The following is a 22636-nucleotide window of genomic DNA, read 5'->3' on the forward strand; positions in this document are numbered from 1 at the left end:
CTGACTGTAGATTCAAATATAGAATATTGCTTTTCAGATTCTTTGTATAATTAATTAATGTAGAATATTACTTAAAAGAGCCAAGACAGAAAGTAAGGTGGCCCTGATTAGAGTTCTCAAGAAGGAAAAAGTAAGAAAAGCCAAAATGAGTTAAAAAGTCAAAATGAGAAAAGCTGAGAACATCGTGTGAAATTTACTACATTAAAGAATTTTTATGAGGCCTTGAGACAATTCTAAACCACAAAACCAAAAACCTGATCCGTTTCATTGTAGTCATGAATGATCTTGGACAAGTCACTTGTGGCAGCCTTTACTTCCCTCTCTGCATTGAAGAGAACGGTTTTGCAGGTGCCTTCCAACTGCAAACTACTTTTCTTCTGTCTGAAATTACCTTTAATACTAATTTACGTAAGGTTGAAGACACCTCTTCACCCATCCTCTTAACTATGAAACAGTACCTTTCACTCTTCCTCTGAATGTACTGATCCACCTACCCCAAACAGAGGAGAGCTCCTGACAGGTTCACAGTAGCGAAAGAGCTGTCAATACTGGCCCAAGATTTAGGCATTTATTTTTTTCCACTTAAAAAAAAATTGGGGGAATGTTTAGAGGGAAGAATATGAACATAGTAATCAGAATAACCTGGGTTGGAAACCTATTACCAGCTGACTGAAATAGCAACTATGTTTCCTTATCTGGAAAAACAGGATAAATGAAAAACCTTGAAGAACGGAAGAGTGTTACCCAACCCAGCACTCACATCAGTACATTTTGAGGTTTCTGTTCCCTTTCTTCTTATTTATGATACACTAGGGCCTAACTCGGAGAAGGCAACGGCACCCCACTCCAGTACTCTTGCCTGGAAAATCCCATGAACGCAGGAGCCTGGTAGACTGCAGTCCATGGGGTCGCGAAGAGTCGGACATGACTGAACGACTTCACTTTCACCTTTCACTTTCATGCCTTGGAGAAGGAAATGGCAACCCACTCCAGTGTTCTTGCCTGGAGAATCCCAGGGACGGGGGAGCCTGGTGGGCTGCCGTCTATGGGGTCGCACAGTCGGGGACGCGACTGAAGCGACTTAGCAGCGGCAGCAGCAGGGCCTAACTAGAAAACAGATTTGCTTATTTTTAAGGGTCTTTAAAGAAATCACTGCTAGCTTCCGGTAAAATATTTGAACAAAATGGAATGAATTAAGTCTCAAATAAACAAACCAGCTCCACCCTGACTGGGTTTCAATACCAAGGGGATTTTAAGCAATAGGGATTAAATCAACATACGTCTCCAGGATTCTTCTGGAGAACGTTAAAAGCGGTCGTTTCTTATGTGCAAGATTTCCAGAACGCCATGGAGAATTAGCCCTCATTTCAATATATTAGGCTGCGAATACTTCAATATATTAGGCTCTAAAGTCTGAACATAGGCTCTGAAGTCTGAATATAGCCAAGGTCTATATTCAGAGGGGAAAGGCCGGTTTCTATACGCCTGGGGGGTTTGTCACAATGGGTTTTTTAAGCTCTCTGAAGGCCCTTCTCCAGAGCCAGTAGTTCCTCCTAGGTGCCAGGACCCTAAGACGTCCCTCGCTGTCCCTTATCTCCATCTGAGCTCACCCCCGCCCCCCACATTCAGCTGCTTCTCTTTTTTCATCTTCGCTTTCTCTCATCAGTGATCAAAATAACTGGAAATTATCTGTTGCTTGGTAGAGTGCTCAGAAAGTTTTTTTTTTTGTCTTTTTCAAAATTAAGATTAAAAAAAATTTTTTCCTCCCCAGGTTCTTCATTTTGCAGTGAGTCCGGACATCCGCTGGCTCCCTAGTCCTCCCCCACCAAACTATCTTTACTACTGTAAGGGGGTTCGGGTCTGTCGGAGGGTGTGTGAGCCTCCCGCGGAAAGAAAGATCCCCCGAGCGAGGCGGCTCGGGATCCCGGGAGGCGCGAGGAGCGCCTCCCCCCGCTCAGTGGGTTGGGGGAAGCGCGGTAGAGGCGGCGGCCCCTGCCCAGCCGGGGAAGCCCGTCCGGGATCCCGGGGCGCGCGGTCAGCGGCCGGACGCGGCGGCGGCGACGGGAACGCGGCGTGGCTGCCGCAGGGGAGCGGCGGCGGCGGCGGGCGCGAGGGGCGGGGCGCACTCCGCAACTTCTGCCGCTGCCTCCCGGGCGCTCTCGGCCGAGCGGCGCGGCGGCTGAGGGCTGCGGACTGCGGTGCGGCCAGCCGAGCCCGGCCCGCCGGCTAGCGAACCCGCGCGTCCCGGGCATCCGTCGGGTGCTGGAGACGCCTCCTGCAAGTAGTCCCCGGGGCGGCCGCGCTCCCGTGTTGTCCGCTGCGGCTGCGGGACCCGGACGTGCGGAGCCGTGAGGCCGAGCCGGGGCGCCCCCCTGCGGTCAGCGCGGGCCTCATGGCTGGGCCGAGCGGAGCGGAACCGGCGAGGTGAAGCCCCCGGGCCGGCAGCCGCAGCGCGTGGCGGGGCCGCCGGCTCCATGGGCAGCGGCGCACAGCGGCACGATGATGGACGTTAATAGCAGCGGCCGCCCGGACCTCTACGGGCACCTCCGCTCTTTCTTCCTGCCGGAGGTGGGGCGCGGGCTGCCCGACCTGAGCCCCGACGGCGCCGGCCCGGTCGCGGGCTCCTGGGCGCCTCACCTGCTGCACGGGGTCGTGGAGGTGACGGCTAGCCCCGGGCCCACCCGGGACACGCCGCGGGACAATACCTCCGGCTGCTGGGAGCAGATCAACTACGGCAGAGCCGAGAAAGTTGTGATCGGCTCCATCCTGACGCTCATCACGCTGCTGACGATCGCCGGCAACTGCCTGGTGGTGATTTCGGTGTGCTTCGTCAAAAAGCTCCGGCAGCCCTCCAACTACCTGATCGTGTCCCTGGCGCTGGCCGACCTTTCGGTGGCCGTGGCGGTCATGCCCTTCGTCAGCGTCACCGACCTTATTGGGGGCAAGTGGATCTTTGGCCATTTCTTCTGTAACGTCTTTATCGCCATGGACGTCATGTGCTGCACGGCCTCGATCATGACCCTGTGCGTGATCAGCATCGACAGGTAAGGGCCGGGCAGCCCTGTGACGGGGTCCGGCAGTGGGTGTGCTGGCAGCTTAGCCCCGCGCGCTCGCCTTTCCTTGTCAGATAAACCAGACTTCACGGCGGGATGAAGGGCTGCGCTTAAACCATCAACCCCCACACGTCAACCCTACACCAACCAAGCTACTTCAGTTACAGCTTAGCCTGTATATACCTTTAAAAGAAGAGCTTGAAATGCCCTGGTTTATTGTAGTGAGAATTTTAAGACCAAAGTTAGGAGTATTTTAAGCATTAGCAATTCCACCAGGGGGGTCCCCTGGCTTGGTTTCCAGAAGGAAGAAATTTGATCCTCTCTGAGGCTAGCTAACAAACCCTTGCTGTGAGCCTGAAAGAATCAGTTCTTTAAGAAACCAGCAGGAGAAAAGCCACCTTGCTTCCCAGATTGTAGAGGCTACTTCCCAGGCCAATAAAAAGACCTAGGGTGGTCCCAGGATTGGGGGGTCTCCATGTCTTAACGTTGCTGATTCTGAATCACTTTCTTTTGGAAGTCTGGTTTTAGTGTCTGGCAACGCTGTCTGTATCTCCAGGCTTACTGGAGCTATACTCCCTGTCTGAATGGTTGATTCTAGCATTTCATCATATCCCTTGGGAATCTTCTCTTGAGAACTCCCCCACTGGAGTAATTGAAACAGAGATTGACCATCTGTCAGGGATGCTGAGGAAAAAATTCCTGTCTTGGGTGTCAGATTGGAATAGGAGACCTGCAAGGTTTCTTCAGACTCTAGCATTACAAGATTCTGCAATGGAGCTAGCCTTCAGTGCTAAAGATATTGTGCAATTGACAATTTGGAGTATGGTTCTAATGCTCTTTGTAGACAAAACAACTCTTTACTTCTCTTGAAACTGAAATGTTAAATCTTAATATTCACAGTTAGAATTTTGTTAGTATTTTAAAATCGGCACAGGACTGGTATCCTGTTGTGTTTAATGATACAGAGAAACAGTTGCTTATTTTCTTAGTGGACCTACGGAACCTTTAAATGTGTAGACCTTCCAGCAAAGGAGAAATAATTGGTGCCTCCACACTTAAAAAAATGTCTCAAAGGATAGTTAGCACAAAACTGAGATTTTCCTTCTTTTCCTCCCTGTAAACACGGCTGTTTTCTCTGTGTGTGTTTTGTATATATTTAATATGTTCTGCTGTTTTACTGCTTCACCAGGGTTTACAGTTACTGAAGGAAGGGGATATTTTCAGGGAAAAAAGTACATTTAGTTAAAGATATAGATTATTTTAAAAAATTGATCCTGCTATTTTGTGTATTATATTAGGAGCTTCCGATAGCAAACAAGGAATTATTTTTAAGATTAGAACATGAACTGCCTACGTGAGAATATTAGCTCCAAACTTGACAGTTGAAGTTCTGAATTACTGTAGTTAAGCATGACCACAAATACGCATTTATAGTCTGACTGTGGCAACAGGAACTAGGACAGTGCACTCAATATACGTAGTAAGTAGATGCTTGAATTATAAGTGTAAAAATCTGACTGTTCATCCAGCCCAAACTGTGCTTCTTGTATGAATGGAGCCCTTTTCAATGGAGTTTAGTGTAATAAAAATAATTTCGACTGCAAGTAATGCATTTATAATCTTTGTTTTCAATTTCACAATTGATAAATGATAAACAAACGGCACAGTGTGCTTATTGTTTGCTGGGGTCACCCTGAGATTACTGTACACAAGCTAAAGGCTTTCTTTACTCATGATGCATGTGCGACTTAGCAGCAGCAGGAACATCTCCAATACAGAGACAGGTTAATCCTTCTTGGCAAGAGCGTCTAATTTCTTCTTCAACTATATATATCCTTATGATTGGCGCAAGTTGTGTTAATATAGGGAGGCAGAGTTTATCTCTTAGGTTTTTTTTTTTTTTTTTTTTAATGAGAATTGCCCCATTGGTGAATTCTGCTGAACAGTTGTTTTAGAGGATGAACACGTCATTTTTTGATAAAATGAAGAATTTGTGACATTGGAAGACAGATTGTTTTTCTTCCAAGAACAAACAGAACTAAAACTGAGGAACAGGAAAATGTGTTTGATAGCGATTGATTGCTAAGGTACATTATTTCTGTTTTTTCTTCACTTCCATCATAGAATATGGCCAACAATATAAAAAGGTGCTAAGAAAATATGAAAAGATTGAATTTTCATTAATTCATTCTTTCATGTACCTAATATTTGTTATACTGTGCTTCATGAAGCATAGGCAAAGATGAATAATACTGTTCCTGTTTTTGATCTGGATACCTGTTGGACACTTAGCCTTGCAAAATAAGACCTTAGATTTTTTCTTAATCTTTCCCCACCATGTTGGGATGCTTTCCCAGCCTTTTCCAATGGAATTTCATGCCCCTTTTCATAAGCTTCAACACTCCAGTCTCCACCCTATATCAGTAATGACCCATGATCATTGAAGACGTAGCAGCCATTGAATGGAAACTCCTTTGTCTTTCAATCACCAAACAATTTTTCCTGCATCTGTACCTTTACTTCCTTCTAGTTAAAAGCAAGAAGGCATTGTGTGCCAGCAGAGACCAGACCATCCCATCCCCTCTCACCTTCTGGAGGACCCAACCCTTAACCCCTCATCTCTCCTTTGTCTTCTGTGTTGCCTCTCAATAGGGTCAGGCTTAATCTTCTGTTTTTGAGAACTTCTCTTTGGACTCATCCCTCCCTCCAGTCACCGCTTCACTTCACAGTGGGAAGTGGAGGGATTATTGCTCAATTGTCTCTGACTCATTGTGACCCCATGGACTGTAGCCCACCAGACTCCTCCTCCTCCAGGGGATTCTTCAGACAAGAATATTGGAGTGGGCTGCCATTCCCTCGCCAGGGGACCTGCCCTATCCAAGGATTGAATCCGGATCTCCTGCCTTGCAGACAGGGTCTTTACTGTCTGAACCGCCTGGGAAGCCCTCCACTTCACCGTTAAGCTGTTCAAAGAACTATGACCACAACCTGACTTTAGATCCTTACTTCTCAGAGAGATGGGTTTGGCCCTCACCAGGTCTACTGTAATATTTTAACTGGCCTTCCTGATTTCACTTCTCATCCATTGCCTATGAAAATGCTAGAATGATTTGTTTTTTAAAAAGTGGTTTTAAGTGAGGTAACATTTACCTGTAGTGAAATGCACAGATACTAAATGTACATTTTGATGTGCTTTGACAAATGTTTTTACACATTTAACCAACACTCCAAATAATATATAGATTATTTTGTCATACTAGGAAGTTTCCTTGTGCTATTTTTAGAATGATCTTTTAAAAACAGAAATCAAATGATCTTTTATATAAAGTTTAAAAACATGCAAAACAATTCTATATATTATTTAGGTGAACTTATATATAAGCAGTCAAAATATAAGATAGTGCAGAAGAATGGTGAGCACCAAATTTATGAGAGTAGTTATCTCTAGTAGGGTGGGGGTGGGGATAATTAGGAGTAACGTGTATTGATGATACTGGTCAAGCTATATTTTAGTGGTTGATACAGTCTTGTTATCCTGTGTGTAACTTTCTGTTTTTTTTGGAAATACATATAGAGAAATGAACAATCCTAAATGTGAAGCTTGATCCCTTTCCATGAAGTGAACCCATGAATGTAACTGGATCAAGAAGTGGAACATTACTAACCAGCCAGAGGTCCCTTCTTAATCGTTCCCAGTTTATATTCTTCCCAAAGATAACAGTTATCCCGATTGTTAGCATCATAAACTAGTTTCTCTTGGTCAAAACCTCACAAAATGGAATAGTATACTGTGTACTTGTAAACCTGGCATCTTTTGCTCACTCTAAACCTGTAAATGTGATTCGTCAGGAGTTTTCAGTCTGTCCATATTTTGTTCCTTTTTTTCCTTTAATCCATTTAATTTGATTATCAGTTCGCCTGCAGATGCACATTTGAATTGTTTTCAGTTTGTACCTGTCACTAACCATGGATATAGGAATTGGGTAAGTGTGTGTGTGCTCAGCTGTGTCTGAATTTTTATGGCCCCATGGACTGTAATCTTTAAGGCCCCTGTAGCCTTTCAGGCTCCTCTGTCCATGGAATTTTCCAGGCAAGATTACCAGAGTGGGTTGCCATTTCCTACTCCAGGGATCATTCCCAACCCACAGATTGAACCCATGTCTCTTGCATCTCCTGCATTGGCAAGTGGATTATTTAGCTCTAGCGCCACCTGGGAAGCCTTTTACTAACAGTTCTTCTATAAATATATAATGTATAAATCATTTTGTGTACATATTTTCGTTTCTTTCAGGTAAATGTAATACTGGATAATAAGATAACTTATTGCATTTTAATTTTATATACCCTCTCACATCTTTCATTTTATAGATGCATTTTAATCTACAATACACATTTTAAAAATGTATTAGAGTTTTTATTGTTACTTTAAACAATCAATATTCATTCTTACATGTTTACCTTTTCCATTGCTCTTTATTTTTTTCCTACATTACCATGCCTTCATCTGGGATCATTTTCTTATGCCCATTATACTTTTATTAGCATTTTTTCAAAGTGAGGGTTTACTGCTGACAGATCCTCTCAGTTTCTACTTATCTGAAAATATCTTAATTTTACTGTCATTTTGAATGATATTTTCTCTAAGTATGTCATTCTATTAATATATTGAAGGTTTTTTCCCAGCACTTTAAAAATCTTATTCCATTGTCTTCAGGCTTCCATCCTTTCTGTTGAAAAGTCAGTCATTAACCAACATTATTAATACTTTTATGAAGATACTGTGTTTTTTTTTAACCTCTGGTCACTTTTAGGATTTTCTTGCCTTTAGTTTTTATCCATATTTTTATGATGTCCCTAGGTTTGGCATTATTGATTATTTTCTGTTGTAGATTTGCTGTCAACCCTGATGAAGTTCTTAGTAACTTTTGTGTTTGTGCATTGCTATCTCTAACTTGGTTGTATCTCTTTAAATACTTTTGTTGCCCCTTCTTTCTCTCTTTTTCTATGTCTTCATTTACATAATTTAGGTCTTTTTCCTTTATCACACGTGTATCTTACATTCTTCTTTCTTTTCCATTTTAGCTTTTCTTTGTGCTTCAGCTTTGAAGAATTTTGACCTACCTTCTTATTTATTAATCATCTCTTCTGCTATGTCTAATATGTTGCTCAGTAGTTTTAATTTTACAGTACTAGAAATTATTTTTGATCCTAGTTTTTGCATTTGATTCTTTTTATTGATTCTAACTCTATGATGAAATTCTTTGCCTTTTATGAATTTTTCCACTTTCTTCTTATATTTCTAAATATATTAATCGTCAGATCAGATCAGTCGCTCAGTCGTGTCCGACTCTTTGCGACCCCATGAATCGCAGCACACCAGGCCTCCCTGTCCATCACCAACTCCTGGATTCCACTCAGACTCACATCCATCGAGTCAGTGATGCCATCCAGCCATCTCATCCTCTGTCGTCCCCTTCTCCTCCTGCCCCCAATCCCTCCCAGCATCAGAGTCTTTTCCAATGAGTCAACACTTCGCATGAGGTGGCCAAAAGACTGGAGTTTCAGCTTTAGCATCATTCCTTCCAAAGAAATCCCAGGGCTGATCTCCTTCAGAATGGACTGGTTGGATCTCCTTGCAGTCCAAGGGACTCTCAAGAGTCTTCTCCAACACCACAGTTCAAAAGCATCAATTCTACAGTGCTCAGCCTTCTTCACAGTCCAACTCTCACATCCATACATGACCACAGGAAAAACCATAGCCTTGACTAGACAAACCTTTGTTGGCAAAGTAATGTCTCTGCTTTTGAATATGCTATCTAGGTTGGTCATAACTTTCCTTCCAAGGAGTAAGCGTCTTTTAATTTCATGGCTGCAGTCACCATCTGTAGTAATATATTAATCATAGTTATATATTAATCATAGTTAGACTCTTTTCCTACTAACTCTAATACCTGAATCACTTGTGGTTTCTTTGTCTGTGATCTGTTTTTTTTTCCCCTCTGGGTTTGTGCTTTGTGTCTTGACATGTTTAATTAACTTTGATTGTATACTCAACATTTTGTATGAAAAATTGTGAATGTTGTATGTGATTTTATCTCCAGAGAAAAAACTTCCAGGCATGCACATTGGGGGACTGATTATTATAATCCAGCTAGTGACTTAGCTGACCATAGGCATTGTTTTAGTTTTGATAAAGCTGTGTGTGCCACTTGCCGATGCCTCTTTCTAGGTTGTAGCCTTCTTGGAACTGCAGCTAAGAGCGTAGGGTGTTCTCAGTGACTTCTCCCCCTGGCTAGTCCACACGTCTTTTCTCTCCTCAGCAGTGTGAGACTATCAAAATTCTCGCTGAAAGTGTTTTTGGGAGCCTTCTCCTTGGCTTCTTAGCCTCCTGCCCTGCACAGCTTTAGAACTGAGCAGATGTCTAGAGGGGAATACCAGCCAAGTGCTGGGCTTAGTTTTCTGCTTCTTTTTTATTTGGATCTTGGCATCTCAGAGCTCTTAAGTTTTGTCTTTCTTTCCTCAAGAGACTGCTGAAATATCTTCTGGTATTTTTGCCTCTTAATAGCAACTGTGTTGAGGCTGTTTGCCTAGATCCTCAGCCCCTTACCCCTCCCCTACTTTAGGCAAATGTCCCAAGGGAAAGAATGACTGCAGAATTTTGGCTCATCTCTTTGTGGTTCTCTTATCACTAGGGTTTGTCCCCTCAATTACTGGTTGTCTCAAAAACTCTGTTATGCCTTTAAGCAGGTGTATGTATGTATTTGTGCTTTATCCAACTATTCTAGTTGTTTTTAGCAGAAGCATAGTCTGAAGCATTAAGCAACTCCATTATAGGGAGAATTGGTTGTGTGCCTGAAAGATTTTAAATATACAGATGTAGAAATATAGCCATGTAAATTTCCTGCTTAAAAACCTTCATTGGCTTTTGGTTTCACTAGGAATATAATTCAAAGTCTTCAGCATGCTTACAGGGTCCCTGATTTGTTCCTGTCTTACCTCCAACAGCATTTTGTACTGTATTTCACCTTCCTTTTTGTAGTATAATCATATTGGCCTTTTTCAGTTTCTCTATCATGCCAGATTCTTTCTATGTCAGGCTTATTCCATGCAGATCCACCAACTAATATAGTTGCAATACTATGATTCCGTGTCTGGAGTTCTATTCCCTAATACATGTTTTTTGATCCCAACTTGGAAAGCTTAAACTTGCTTAACCCTATAAAATGGCAGCAGTGAAAATATCTGAAAAATACCAAATATTGGCAAGTATGTAGAGCAGAGGGAACCTTTGTACATTACTAGTGGGACCATGAATTGGTGAACCACTTTGAAAATAGTTGGCATTATTAGGTAATATTAATATGTATACCCTACGATTCTGTTACTGTAGCAGTAGGCATATGTCAGGGAGACTCTTGTCACCAAAATTCTTGTACAAACTATTTATAATATTCACAAATTTGAAACCCCCAAATTTGAAATATATTAATATATAAATGTATTAATAGTAGAATGGATAAGCTGTGGAGCATTTACATAATAGAATACTATTCAGTAGTGATTATCAAACTTGAGTGTCATCAGAACTATCTGGAGGGTTTATTAACACACAGATTACTGGGCCTCATTCCAAGAGCTTCTGATTCAGTAAGTCTAGGGTGGAACCCAGTGATTTGCATTTCAAACAAATTCCCAAATGATTCTGATGCTCTTGATTTTGAGACCTTACTTAGAAAACTGTTGCTATACAGCACTGAAAATTGCTGTAGTAAAAGGAATCTCACAAAGTAATTTAAGCAAATTTTTATTATAAAAATTTTGAAACTTAAAATGTAAGAGCTAAGAGTCTAGTATAAAGAGCCTAATCTATCCATCACAAAGTATTTAATGTTTACTTTGCAACTCCTTCCTCACAGTATTTTAACTCAAATTTTAGACATTGTGGCCTTTCACCCATGAATATAATGCTTTGAAGCCACAAACATGATGCTGAGCAGAAGAAACAGAGTAAAAAGAACACATATAATGTAATTCTATTCATGTGAAAATAGAAACAAGCAACATTATTTGGAGATACATAGAAATGGAAATATAAAGAAAAGGAAGGAATTATACATCATGAGAACAAGGGTAGTGATTAATTACTTCTAGGTGGGAAGAAACATGATGATCAGAGAGGCATGCTTTTGAGGTGGCGTAATGTTTTCTCTCTTGCCTGTAGAGGTGGATACAGGCAAGGTATCTTGAGGGTTCTCTAAAAGTTACTATGAAAATATCCATGTATATTTTAGGCTACTTCCTACATCTATATTTTAAAGGGACAGAAGTATTTATTTGATGGCACCTTGTGAGGTGTTCAGGATTTACATCGGATGTATGGTTAATCAGGGCAGATGCAGTTACTGTTTTAATGCAGTCAGCATCTGGTGGTTTTCAGCCTCATGTGTGAGGGCAGGGCTCGTCTTTGGATTGTCCACAGTTACAGGAACTCCTCTGGCTAATTTGCAAGAGCCACAATCTTTAATTCTGACTGGTGTCTGGCTGAAGCCCTGCTTCCTCGCCAGGCGCCATGACTCACTCGCCTCAGTGATCTGAGTTCTGCTCTTGGCTTTAATTCTGCTGCAGTCAGCAGTGCAGGGTGCCGTCTGGCTTCTCTGGATCCCCTTTCTCTTTGAAGGAAGTCATCCTTGATCATCTCTAAAATTAATTTTCAGCATGTGTATATTCTTTAAGAGTTGATAGAATCCTTTTTTGTTTTTTTTTTCCTCCATCTTGTCAACTGGATAGTGAGTACAGTGGCTAGAGGGACAACCAGGGCCATGCTGGAGGAGGAGGAGAACTGTACGGGGAGGGTTGCGGGGACCCTGAAGGGTTATGGACTCTACCGGATTGCATGTCCCTGACTTCTTACTAGTGGTTGAACAGATACTGTTACGTCGTCTGTCACAACTTCTAAATCTTATTGCCCGTTTCTTATGTGTGTATCCTTCACACTAATGTTCTATATATTTCCTGAAGCATCATTGTGAGGTGTCACTGTGCCATTCTCCTTTGGGAATAATGACTACTGTTTTTAAACATTCTTTTCCATTCTGTTTTATTTTAGAATATTGAATATAGTTCCCTGTGCTGGGCAACAGCCCCTTTTGTTGCTTATCCATTCTATATGTAATAGTTTGCATCTGCTTATCCCAGACTCCCGCTCCATCCCTCCTCAACTCTCCCTCCCCCTCGGCAACCCCAAGTCTGTTGTGAGTCTGTTTCTGTTCATAGATAAGTTAATTGGTGTCTTATTTTAGATTCCACATATATGTAATATCTTATGGTGTATGTCTTTCTCTTTCTGACTTACTTCACTTGGTATGGTAATCTCCAGACCCATCCATGTTGCTGCAGATGGAATTATTTATTTTATTCTATTTATGGCCAGGTGGTAGCTCAGCTGGTAAAGAATCTGCCTGCAATGAAGGAGACCCCTATTTGATTCCTGGGTCAGGCAGTTCCCCTGGAGAAGGGATAGGCTACCCACTCCAGTATTCTTGGGTCTCCCTGGTGGCTCAGATGAATGCGCCTGCAATGCTGGAGACCTGGGTTCGATCCCTGGGTTGGGAACATCCCCTGGAAGAGGGCATGGCAACACACTCCAGTATTCTTGCCTGGAGAATCCCCATGGACAGAGGAGCCGGCGGGCTACAGTCCATGGGGTCGCAAACAGTTGAATATGACTGAATCGACTAAGTACAACACAGCACAGTATTGTATTGTATGTGTGTACAATATCTTCTTTATCCATTCATCTTGGAATGGACATTTAGGGATAAGGGCCTTCTGTGCTACATAAATTCATAGAGACTTTACACATAATATCTCATTTAATCTTCATAACACCTTTGTAAGGGTGTTTACTGGGGCCTCTGCTGTCATTGAGGTCTGCTGGCCAAAGGTATAGGAGACAGAGTATGAACATTTCCAATCCCATTTTGTAGATGAGGAAGCTGAGGGAACATATACACTGTATAGAGCAGGAACACCAACTGAATCAAAAGCCCTTATGGGTTCCTTTACTACATTGTAGCCATTGCTTGCTGAAGGAAGAGGATATTGTGAGTATAGCATTCAAGGCCTTTTGTAATTTGACCCCAGCCTCCTTTATAGCCTCAATCTGACTTAACTCCATCATAGGTATCCTCTCTTTCAACAAGATGTCAGAATAATAGAACTAATGTTCTTACCCCCTAAACTTGTTCCTCTTACAAGGTTCCCATCCCAGTAAATGGCATTAGGCTACACCCATTTTTTTTGCTAGACATTTAGGTATCACCTTTGAAATTTCCCACCCAGCTGCTCACTGTCACCAGCCCATCACCAGATCCTACTGACTGTCCCTTCACTTTTCTTCTCCCCACTCCCAGGACCAGAAACTCAACCCAAGTCTCTGTCATTTTTCACTTGGACCCCTTGAAGTAGCCACCCAGGACTCTCCCTGTATCTACTCTTGCCACACATTGATAACAAAGTGTGTAACCCTGGCTATATGTTAGAATCATCTGGACAATTAAACATAGCAGGGCTCGGAGTCCGTCTCTACAGATCCTGGTGTGGAGTGGGCCTGGGCATCAGTGTGTTTGAAAATATCCCTCAGGTGATTCTAATGTGTATCCAGCCAGAGGGAGAAGCCCTGAGTTAGGGTGATCTTATAAAAACGTAGATGTGATTTTATCCATGGTTCCCAAAGTTACCTGCACATCAGAATCACCTTGGAATCTTCCAAAAATTCCAAAACCCATACCGAGGCCATGCACAAACCCAGCTGATGTACAATACTGCGGGCAAAACTTATGCATTATATTTTGGAAGCTTCCTAGGTTAGTCCAGTGTGCAGCCAGGTTTGGGCACTACTGAATTATGCTGTTCTCCTCTTCAAACTCTTTAGTGGGTTAATGAGTTCCCCTGCTTTGGGGATAAGATGCTAAATTTTTAATATAATTTAAAAGATTTTGTAATCTAATTTCTGTGTATCTTACTAGATCAGGGGTTGGCTTTTTTTTTTTTTCAGTAAAGGGCTAGATAGTAAATATTTTGGGTTTGTGTACCATATGGTCTCTGTTGCAACTCCCCAGCTCTGCTTCTGTAGCATGAAGGCAGCTGTAGACTGTATGTAAATGAACAGGCATGGATGTGTTCCAATAAAACTTTATTTATGGCTCCTGCAATTAGAATTTCATATGATTTTCACAATGTTATTAAATATTATTCTTTTTATTTTTTTCAACTATTAAAACATATGGAAGCATTCTTAGCTGATGGGGGCTGGTATACAAAAACAGGCAGGGACCGGATTTAATGCTGCTGGAGTTTGCCGACTTCTACCAAGATTTGGTTTGATTCAATTCAATTCTCTATCTTATAGATCATCTCTCTCCCTCCCTCTGTCTCTCTCCCCCCCATATTCTGGCAACTCTGAGCTTCTTTGACTTCCTTCACATTTTGCTGTTTAGGGACTTCACAAGTCTTTTTATTGCCTGTTCCCCACCCCACACCCTGACACTCGTATGTGCCTCTTGGGCGAGTTAATTCTTATCACTCTTCAGACAGGTCCTTGACTAGATGTTATTGCCTCATGGAAGCATTCTGAGAATCCCCAGACTATCTTAGTCTTGTAACTCCCTGCAGTTTTTCTTCCTTGCACTCACCTCGGTCTGTAATTATGGGTTTTAAATTAACTGTAGTGGATTCATGATTTGTGGGATTGTCCATACAGCAGACATGGCAGGACCAAGGTCTCTCTTGTTGGAGACTGTGCGCCCCGCCCCCAGCATAATAGTTGGTACATAGTAGGTGTTCAGTTAATCCATATGGATTGACTGACGGAGGAAGGAAGGAGGAGAGGGAAGGTGGGTACCTCTGATTCCCAAGTATCTGGCCTTGCCTTCTTATTCTCTAGCTTCTTATGAAATATATTCCTCTTGGGGAAGTTTTTTTGGAAACCAAATTAGGGTTGGGAGATTGTGTGATGAAACAGAAGCAGTGTGGACAGTCCTGAGGGGTCATCCCATTAAGCATTGTAAACTGGTGAGTCACTTTCTGCTCTCCACGCATGTGCAGAACACTGACATAAACAAAGCCCTAGTGATGCAAAAAATTTAGCAGCTTAGAGCCCAGGAGTCAGCTTTTTATTATCACCATTGCTGTGCCATGAAGCAGTGTGAAAAGGCAGGCACAATGAAACAAAAATCCCAGACTCTTTCTATTTCAATGAATAAAACATATTTTGACTGAGCTAATGCAACCCAGAAGGAAAGCCATAGGTGTCAGGCATGACAGTGGTACCCAAGGTGGGGAGCACAGTAACTGACGGTTACAGGATCATTTACTGAGTGCATACTACGTGCCAGGCCCAGTGCCAAGAGCTTAATGTGGTACAACTCACTTCATTCCCATGACCACTCTGTGGGCACTCTCATGCCCACTGCTCCTGCTGGATGAGGAAAGGGAAGCTGAGAGAGGTGCAGTAGCTTGCCCAAGAGCAAGCTGTGAATCCCATTTGTTGGGGGGTGAGTCCCCCTCTTTTGAGGCCCAGAGGGGTATTGGCTTTCTGAACATCATTTCTGAACATGCCAAGTGATAGAAGGTATTTTCTCCTGCTGCTCAGACAGGGACAGAGACCAGACGTGTTCTGGCACATTTTCCTCTAGCATTGGTCCAGGGCATTCCCTCGCTCCAGTGCATCCATTAACTCTTGGGTTACAGTTAAGGTGAGGTCACTGTGAAATATTATGGAATATTAAGATCCATTTTGTGGCTCAGATGGTAAAGAATCTGCCTGCAATGCAGGAGAGCTGGGTTTTATCCCTAAATCAGGACGATCCCCTGGAGAAGGGAATGGCAGTCCACTCCAATATTCTTTCCTGGAGAATCCCATGGACAGAAGAGCCTGGTGGACTACAGTCCCTGGGGTCACAAAGAGTCAGACATTACTGAAGTGACTAGCACTTCCCTTCAAAGATTTAAGTTGGAATCTGAGCAAGAGGCCCTAACAAAGAGGCCAAGTATGTATGTGTGTGTGTGTAAAGGCGGAGGGTAAAAAGAGGGGTAGGTAAGTGGGAGTTGATATGGATGGAGAGAGAGAAGAAGAAGGGGAGGGGAGGTAACAGGTAGAGGGTACATGGGCAAGCAGGTTAGAGGAGATGGTGAAGGTGATGTTTATTTACTAAGCAAACCCTTGTTGTTTGCCTACTGGGTATTTAAGTACTGTCGGATACAAAGGTGTATAAAGACACAGCCTCGTCCTCAAGAGGTTATCTAGTTGAGCATAAATTATTTTTTTCACATACCAGAACATTTGTACCTTTAAAAAGTTAGGTTGTACATATTCCTTTTCAGTCAATCCCTGTGTGGTATGACCTTTCTTGAAGGGATTCGTGAATCACATAGCTTCTGGTTGCAAACAATTGGGTGGTTTGAGCACTTCCGTCGATAAAACCCCCAGTACTCTATGGTCTGTTTTTGAGCATCCTCTCTGTGCCTGAAGAATTCTTGTTAAGACTGCTGCAAAACGAGGGCTGCGAGGTCGGACCTACGTGCTCATGCTTCTGATGTTGCCTGTTGAAGAACAGGATGCCAGCCCCCGGGGGCTGAGCAGCTGTGGGCCTTCGGGGGAGCATCTCCAGTGCATCTATTTGGGGAGCTTTATTTTTGCCTGTTTAGCCAGTTTGTATTCTCACTTTCATCCTGGCCTCTGTTCTGATTCAAATTCTGTATTTCTGGGCATTCTGATAATATTTCCCACTCTGTCAAAGGGAGGCAGCTGGATAGCTTTCTTCCTTCCAAATGGTTCTTTTATCTGGAACATCAGGCAGAACCATCCACCTCACGGGGGCTATCAATATTTATAGTCAGGCATGTGGAGACTTAAATGGCATGCTTTAAGCCATCTATCATCAATCCAGCCCAGCTGCCTGAATATTTCAGAATTTTATTTTGGGGAAATGTATATTCTATACATTTGGTTTGAAGACGTCTCTGATATTCTCAAGAGAAGTCTTTGCAGAATCTCCTGTTTTGAGAAATAGATTGCCTCACAGTTTCATAGTTGACAGTTTTCTGAAGACCGCAGGCTTCTACCACTCTGTTCCTTTCGGGGTAACAAAGGTGATAGTCTTCTGATAGCAATTTCTTAACATAGAAAAATTGCCCTTTTTTAAGTTAAGGGAATCCTAGGGGATTCATCTATTCACATCTTCAGTATTTATTGATTACTTAGTCTTCATTGGTTACTCTTGTTTATCCTAAATAAAGCACATAAGGCCTTTGCTGTCTTGAATTTTGTATTTGAGTAATAATAAATAGGTAAGGAACAGATATACTAAAAAAAGCCTCATTCACACATGCACACTGATTCATTAGTGATAAGTCCCAGATGAAAAATTAGAACAGGATGATGTGTTACAGTGGGTGATCCTGAGGAGGTGACATATACATTGAGGTGTAAAGTAATGTGATGGATCTGGCTGTGAGAAGATCAGGAGGAAGAACATTTTAGGCAAAGGCAGCAGCTGGTGCAAAGGCCCTGGACCAGTGTGACGGGAGTAGAGAGTTCAAGGGGAAGCCCAGAAGGAGATGACAGTAGAGCAGTGGTCACAGTCGTATTGAGGTTTGGGACAGGTAAAGAGAGTGGATTTTATTCGAAATAAAGTGGAGCCCTTGAAGAGTTTGAAGTCTTGGGTGACATGATCTGGTTTATAGTCTTAATAGTTCCTTGTGGTTACTTTGTGGAGAATAAAATGGAGAGGAGTGAGAGTGAAAGTTGGGAGACCAATGGGAAGGCTTCTGTAATTGTTAAGATAAAAGAAGATTAAAAGAGTGAAGTTGGAGAAAAGTGGAATGATTTGAGGTACATCTGGGCTGTACATTGACAGGACTAACTGAGGGCTCACTTTGCCAACAAAGGTCCTTGTAGTCAAAGCTATGGTTTTTCCAGTAGTCATGTATAGATGTGAGAGTTTGACCATAAAGAAGGCTGAGTGCCAAAGAATCCATGCTTTTGAATGGTGGTGCTGGAGAAGACTCTTGAGAGTTCCTTGGACAGCAAAGAGGTCATACCAGTCAATCCTAAAGGAAATCAATCCTGAATATTCATTGGAAGGACTGATGCTGAAGCTGAAGCTATAATACTTTGGCCACCTGATGCAAAGAGATAGCTCATTGGAAGAGACCTTGATGCTGGGAAAGATTGAGAGCAGGAAGAGAAGAGGGCAACAGAGGATGAGATAGTTGGATGGCAGTAATGGATATGGGTTTGAGCAAACTCCAGGAAATAGTGAAGGACAGGGAAGCCTGGCGTGCTGAGTCCATGGGGTTGCCAAGAGTTGGACATGAATAACCCAACAGACTGAGGGATTAGACGACAGAGAAGGATAAAAGATGACCTTGTGCTTTGGGCTCAAGCAGCTCAATTGATGGTTATGCTAAGTCATGCTAAGTCACTTCAGTCGTTTCCGACTCTGTGTGACCCCATAGACGGCAGCCCACCAGGCTCCCCTGTCCCTGGGAGTCTCCAGGCAAGAACACTGGAGTGGGATCGATGGTTATGCTGTTGACCAAATAAGAGAGTTGCAGAACTGGTGGTAAAAATAAAAAATTCTATTATTTTTTAAAAATAAATTTATTTATTTTAATTGGAGGCTAATTACTTTACAATATTGTATTGGCTTGCCATACATCAACATGAATCCGCCACGGGTATACACATGTTCCCCATCCTGAACCCGCCTCCCACCTCCCTCCTCGTACAATCCCTCTGGGTCATCCCAGTGCACCAGCCCCAAGCATCCTGCATCGAACTTGGACTGGCGATTTGTTTCATATATGATATTATACATGTTTCAATGCCATTCTCCCAAATCATCCCACCCTTGCCCTCTCCCACAGAGTCCAAAAGACTGTTCTATACATCTGTGTGTCTTTTGCTGTCTCACGTACAGGGTTATCGTTACCATCTTTCTAAATTCCATATATATGCCTTAGTATACTGTATTGGTGTTTTTCTTTCTGGCTTACTTCACTCTGTATAATAGGCTCCAGTTTCATCTACCTCATTAGAACTGATTCAAATGTATTCTTTTTAATGGCTGAGTAATACTCCATTGTTTATAGGTACCACAGCTTTCTTATCCATTCATCTGCTGATGGACATCTAGGTTGCTTCCATGTCCTGGCTGTTATAAACAGTGCTGCGATGAACATTGGGGTACACGTGTCTCTTTCCCTTCTGGTTTCCTCAGAATGTATGCCCAGCAGTGGGATTGCTGGATCATAAGGCAGTTCTATTTCCAGTTTTTTAAGGAATCTCCACACTGTTCTCCATAGTGGCTGTACTAGTTTGCATTCCCACCAACAGTGTAAGAGGGTTCCCTTTTCTCCACACCCTCTCCAGCATTTATTGCTTGTAGACTTTTGGATTGCAGCCATTCTGATTGGTGTGAAATGATACCTCATTGTGGTTTTGATTTGCATTTCTCTGATAATGAGTGATGTGGAGCATCTTTTCATGTGTTTATTAGCCATCTGTATGTCTTCTTTGGAGAAGTGTCTGTTTAGTTCTTTGGCCCATTTTTTGATCAGGTCATTTATTTTTCTGAAATTGAGCTGTAGGAGTTGCTTGTATATTTTTGAGATTAGTTGTTTGTCAGTTGTTTCATTTGCTATTATTTTCTCCCATTCTGAAGGCTGTCTTTTCACCTTGCTTAGAGTTTCCTTTGTTGTGCAGAAGCTTTTAAGTTTAATTAGGTCCCATTTGTTTATTTTTGCTTTTATTTCCAATATTCTGGGAGGTGGGTCATAGAGGATCCTGCTGTGATTTATGTCAGAGAGTGTTTTGCCTATGTTCTCCTCTAGGAGTTTTATAGTTTCTGGTCTTACATTTAGATCTTTAATCCATTTTGAGTTTATTTTTGTGTATGGTGTTAGAAAGTGTTCTATTTTCATTCTTTTACACGTGGTTGACCAGTTTTCCCAGTGCCACTTGTTAAAGAGATTGTCTTTAATCCATTGTATATTCTTGCCTCCTTTGTCAGAGATAAGGTGTCCATAGGTGCGTATAATTTCACAATTTGTATGGAAATACAAAAAACCTCGAATAACCAAAGCAGTCTTGAGAAAGAAGAATGGAACTGGAGGAATCAATCTGCCTGACTTCAGGCTCTACTACAAAGCCACAGTCATCAAGACAGTATGATACTGGCACAAAGACAGAAATATAGATCAATGGAACAAAATAACAATTCTATTATTTATTTGTTTGTTTCATTTTATATAGTTGTGATTCATTTTATTGATGTATAGTTGATTTATAGTGTATTAATTTCTGCTGTACAGTAAAGTGATTTGGTTACACACACACACACACACACACACACACATGCTTTTTTATATTCTTTTCCATTATGGTTTATCACAGGATGTTGAATATAGTTCCCCTTGCTATACACTAGGACCTTGTTGTTTATCCATATACTAGTTTGTATCTGCTAAGTTGCTTCAGTCGTGTCCAACTCTGTGCGACCCCATAGACGTCAGCCCACCAGGCTCCCCCATCCCTGGGATTCTCCAGGCAAGAACACTGGAGTGGGTTGCCATTTCCTTCTCCAATGCATGAAAGTGAAAAGTGAAAGTGAAGTCGCTCAGTCGTGTCCGACTCTTAGCGACCCCGTGGACTGCAGCCTACTAGGCTCCTCCATCCATGGGATTTTCCAGGCAAGAGTACTGGAGTGGGCTGCCATCGTATCTAGCCAACCCTAAACCCCTAGTCCTTCTCTCCTACACCTGGCAACCATAGGTCTCTTCTTCATGTCTGTTTCATAGGTAAGTTCATATGTGCCATGTTTTAGATCCCTCAGGTACATAATGTCACTTGGTATTGTCTTTCTCTTTCTGACTTCACTTAGTATGATAATCTCTAGGTCCATCCATGTTGCTGTGGATGGCATTATTTCATTCTTTTTTATGGCTGAGTACCATTGCATTGTCTGTATGTACCACATCTTCTTTATCCATTCATCTGCTGGTGGACATTCAGGTTGTTTCCATGTCTTGGCTATTGTGAACAGTACTGTATGCTGTGTGTACAGTATTGTTTTTGTATTATGATTTTGCCCAGATAATGTACCCTGGAGTGGGATTACTGGATCATATGGCAACTTTATTTTTAGTTTTTTTGAGGAATCTCTGTATGTTATCCATAGTAGCTGTGCCAATTTACATTCCAAACCAACAGTGAAGAGGGTTCGCTTTTCTCCACACCCTTTCCAGCATTTGTTATTTGTAGACTTTTTAATGATGGCCATTCTGACAGGTGTGAAGTGATATGTCACTGTAGTTTTGATTTGCATTTCCAAGAGTTCTGTTTTGAATGGCAAGTTTGATATCAATAGACATTTGGATATAAGAGTCTAGGATTCCAGAGAGAAGTAGAACTGGAGATACAAATTTGAGCATCATTGGAAATGATGTATAAAGCCATAGGGTGGGTCCAGCTACTAGTTCTTAGGGAAGTAAAACATTTAGAGGTAAAGAGAAGAGAAAGAGCCAGCACAGTTTAAAACATGGACGCGAAATAGGTACATCTGGAGGTGCCATCATGGAAATTAAGGGAAACATGTTTTGACAAGATAGAATATCAATTGTGTCAAAAACAGTTGTAAGATAAGGCTAGCAAAATGGCCAGTCAATTGGGTGACCTTGAAGTCACTGGTGATCCTAAGAAGAGTGGTTTCAGTGAAAAAGTGGTATGGAAGCCCACATGGAGCGAAGTGAAGAGAGATTGAGAAGGAAGTAGAGGCAATGACTGGAATCAGCTCTTTGAAGGTTAGCTTTCAGAGTCAGGAAACCTACATTTCAACTTTGTATCTGCTGCAGTGACCCTTATGATAATTATTTATGTGCATGTCTTAAATTCTGTTTTTCTTAGTGCTTACAGAGTTTCTGGCACACAGTGGGTGCTTAATCATATTAATTGAATGAATGGGTCAATGGACTTAATGAATATCCTACTAGAGTAGAAACACTTTAGGCTCAAGACTGTGTCTGATTCATCTTCTGTAGGCTCATGTATACTAGTGGGAATGCAAAAATATCCTTGAATGAATACATGAGTCTGCTAAACTTGGGAGTAGAGTAGGGGAGCTTTGGTTAGGAAAGGTCAGAGATGCTGGTTGTTTAGACCAGGATTTCCATAGAACTGGGGAAGGGCCAGAATCAGAAGCCAGATTCCATTTCTATAACTCCTAACTGTGACCTTGCGAACAGAGGTCTTAACTGTGACCTGACTGTGACCTTGCCAACAAAGATCCATCTAGTCAAAGCTCTGGTTTTTCCAGTCATCATGTATGGGTGTGAGAGTTGGACTATAAAGAAAGCTGAGCACTGAAGAATTGATGCTTTTGAACTGTGGTGTTGGAGAAGACCCTTGAGATTCCCTGACAGCAAGGAGATCCAACCAGTTCATCCTAAAGGAAATCAGTCCTGAATTTCATTGGAAGGACTGATGCAGAAGCTAAAACTCCAATACTTTGGCCACCTGATGC

The 22636-nt window shown here is 42.3% G+C and overlaps 1 protein-coding gene across 1 annotated transcript in view; it reads left to right on the plus strand.

The window, feature by feature from the left end:
• Nucleotides 1–2165: 2165 nt before the first annotated feature.
• Nucleotides 2166–22636, plus strand: part of HTR7 (5-hydroxytryptamine receptor 7) — a 90525-nt gene continuing 70054 nt past the window's right edge. Inside the window, exon 1 of the mRNA XM_005896316.2 lies at nt 2166–3044. Within this exon, the coding sequence (XP_005896378.2) occupies nt 2500–3044 (545 nt within the window). The 5' untranslated portion in view covers nt 2166–2499. The remainder of the gene's footprint in view (nt 3045–22636) is intronic.

This window comes from Bos mutus, chromosome 26 (genome assembly GCF_027580195.1).
Source record: "Bos mutus isolate GX-2022 chromosome 26, NWIPB_WYAK_1.1, whole genome shotgun sequence".
Lineage (NCBI taxonomy): Eukaryota > Metazoa > Chordata > Mammalia > Artiodactyla > Bovidae > Bos > Bos mutus.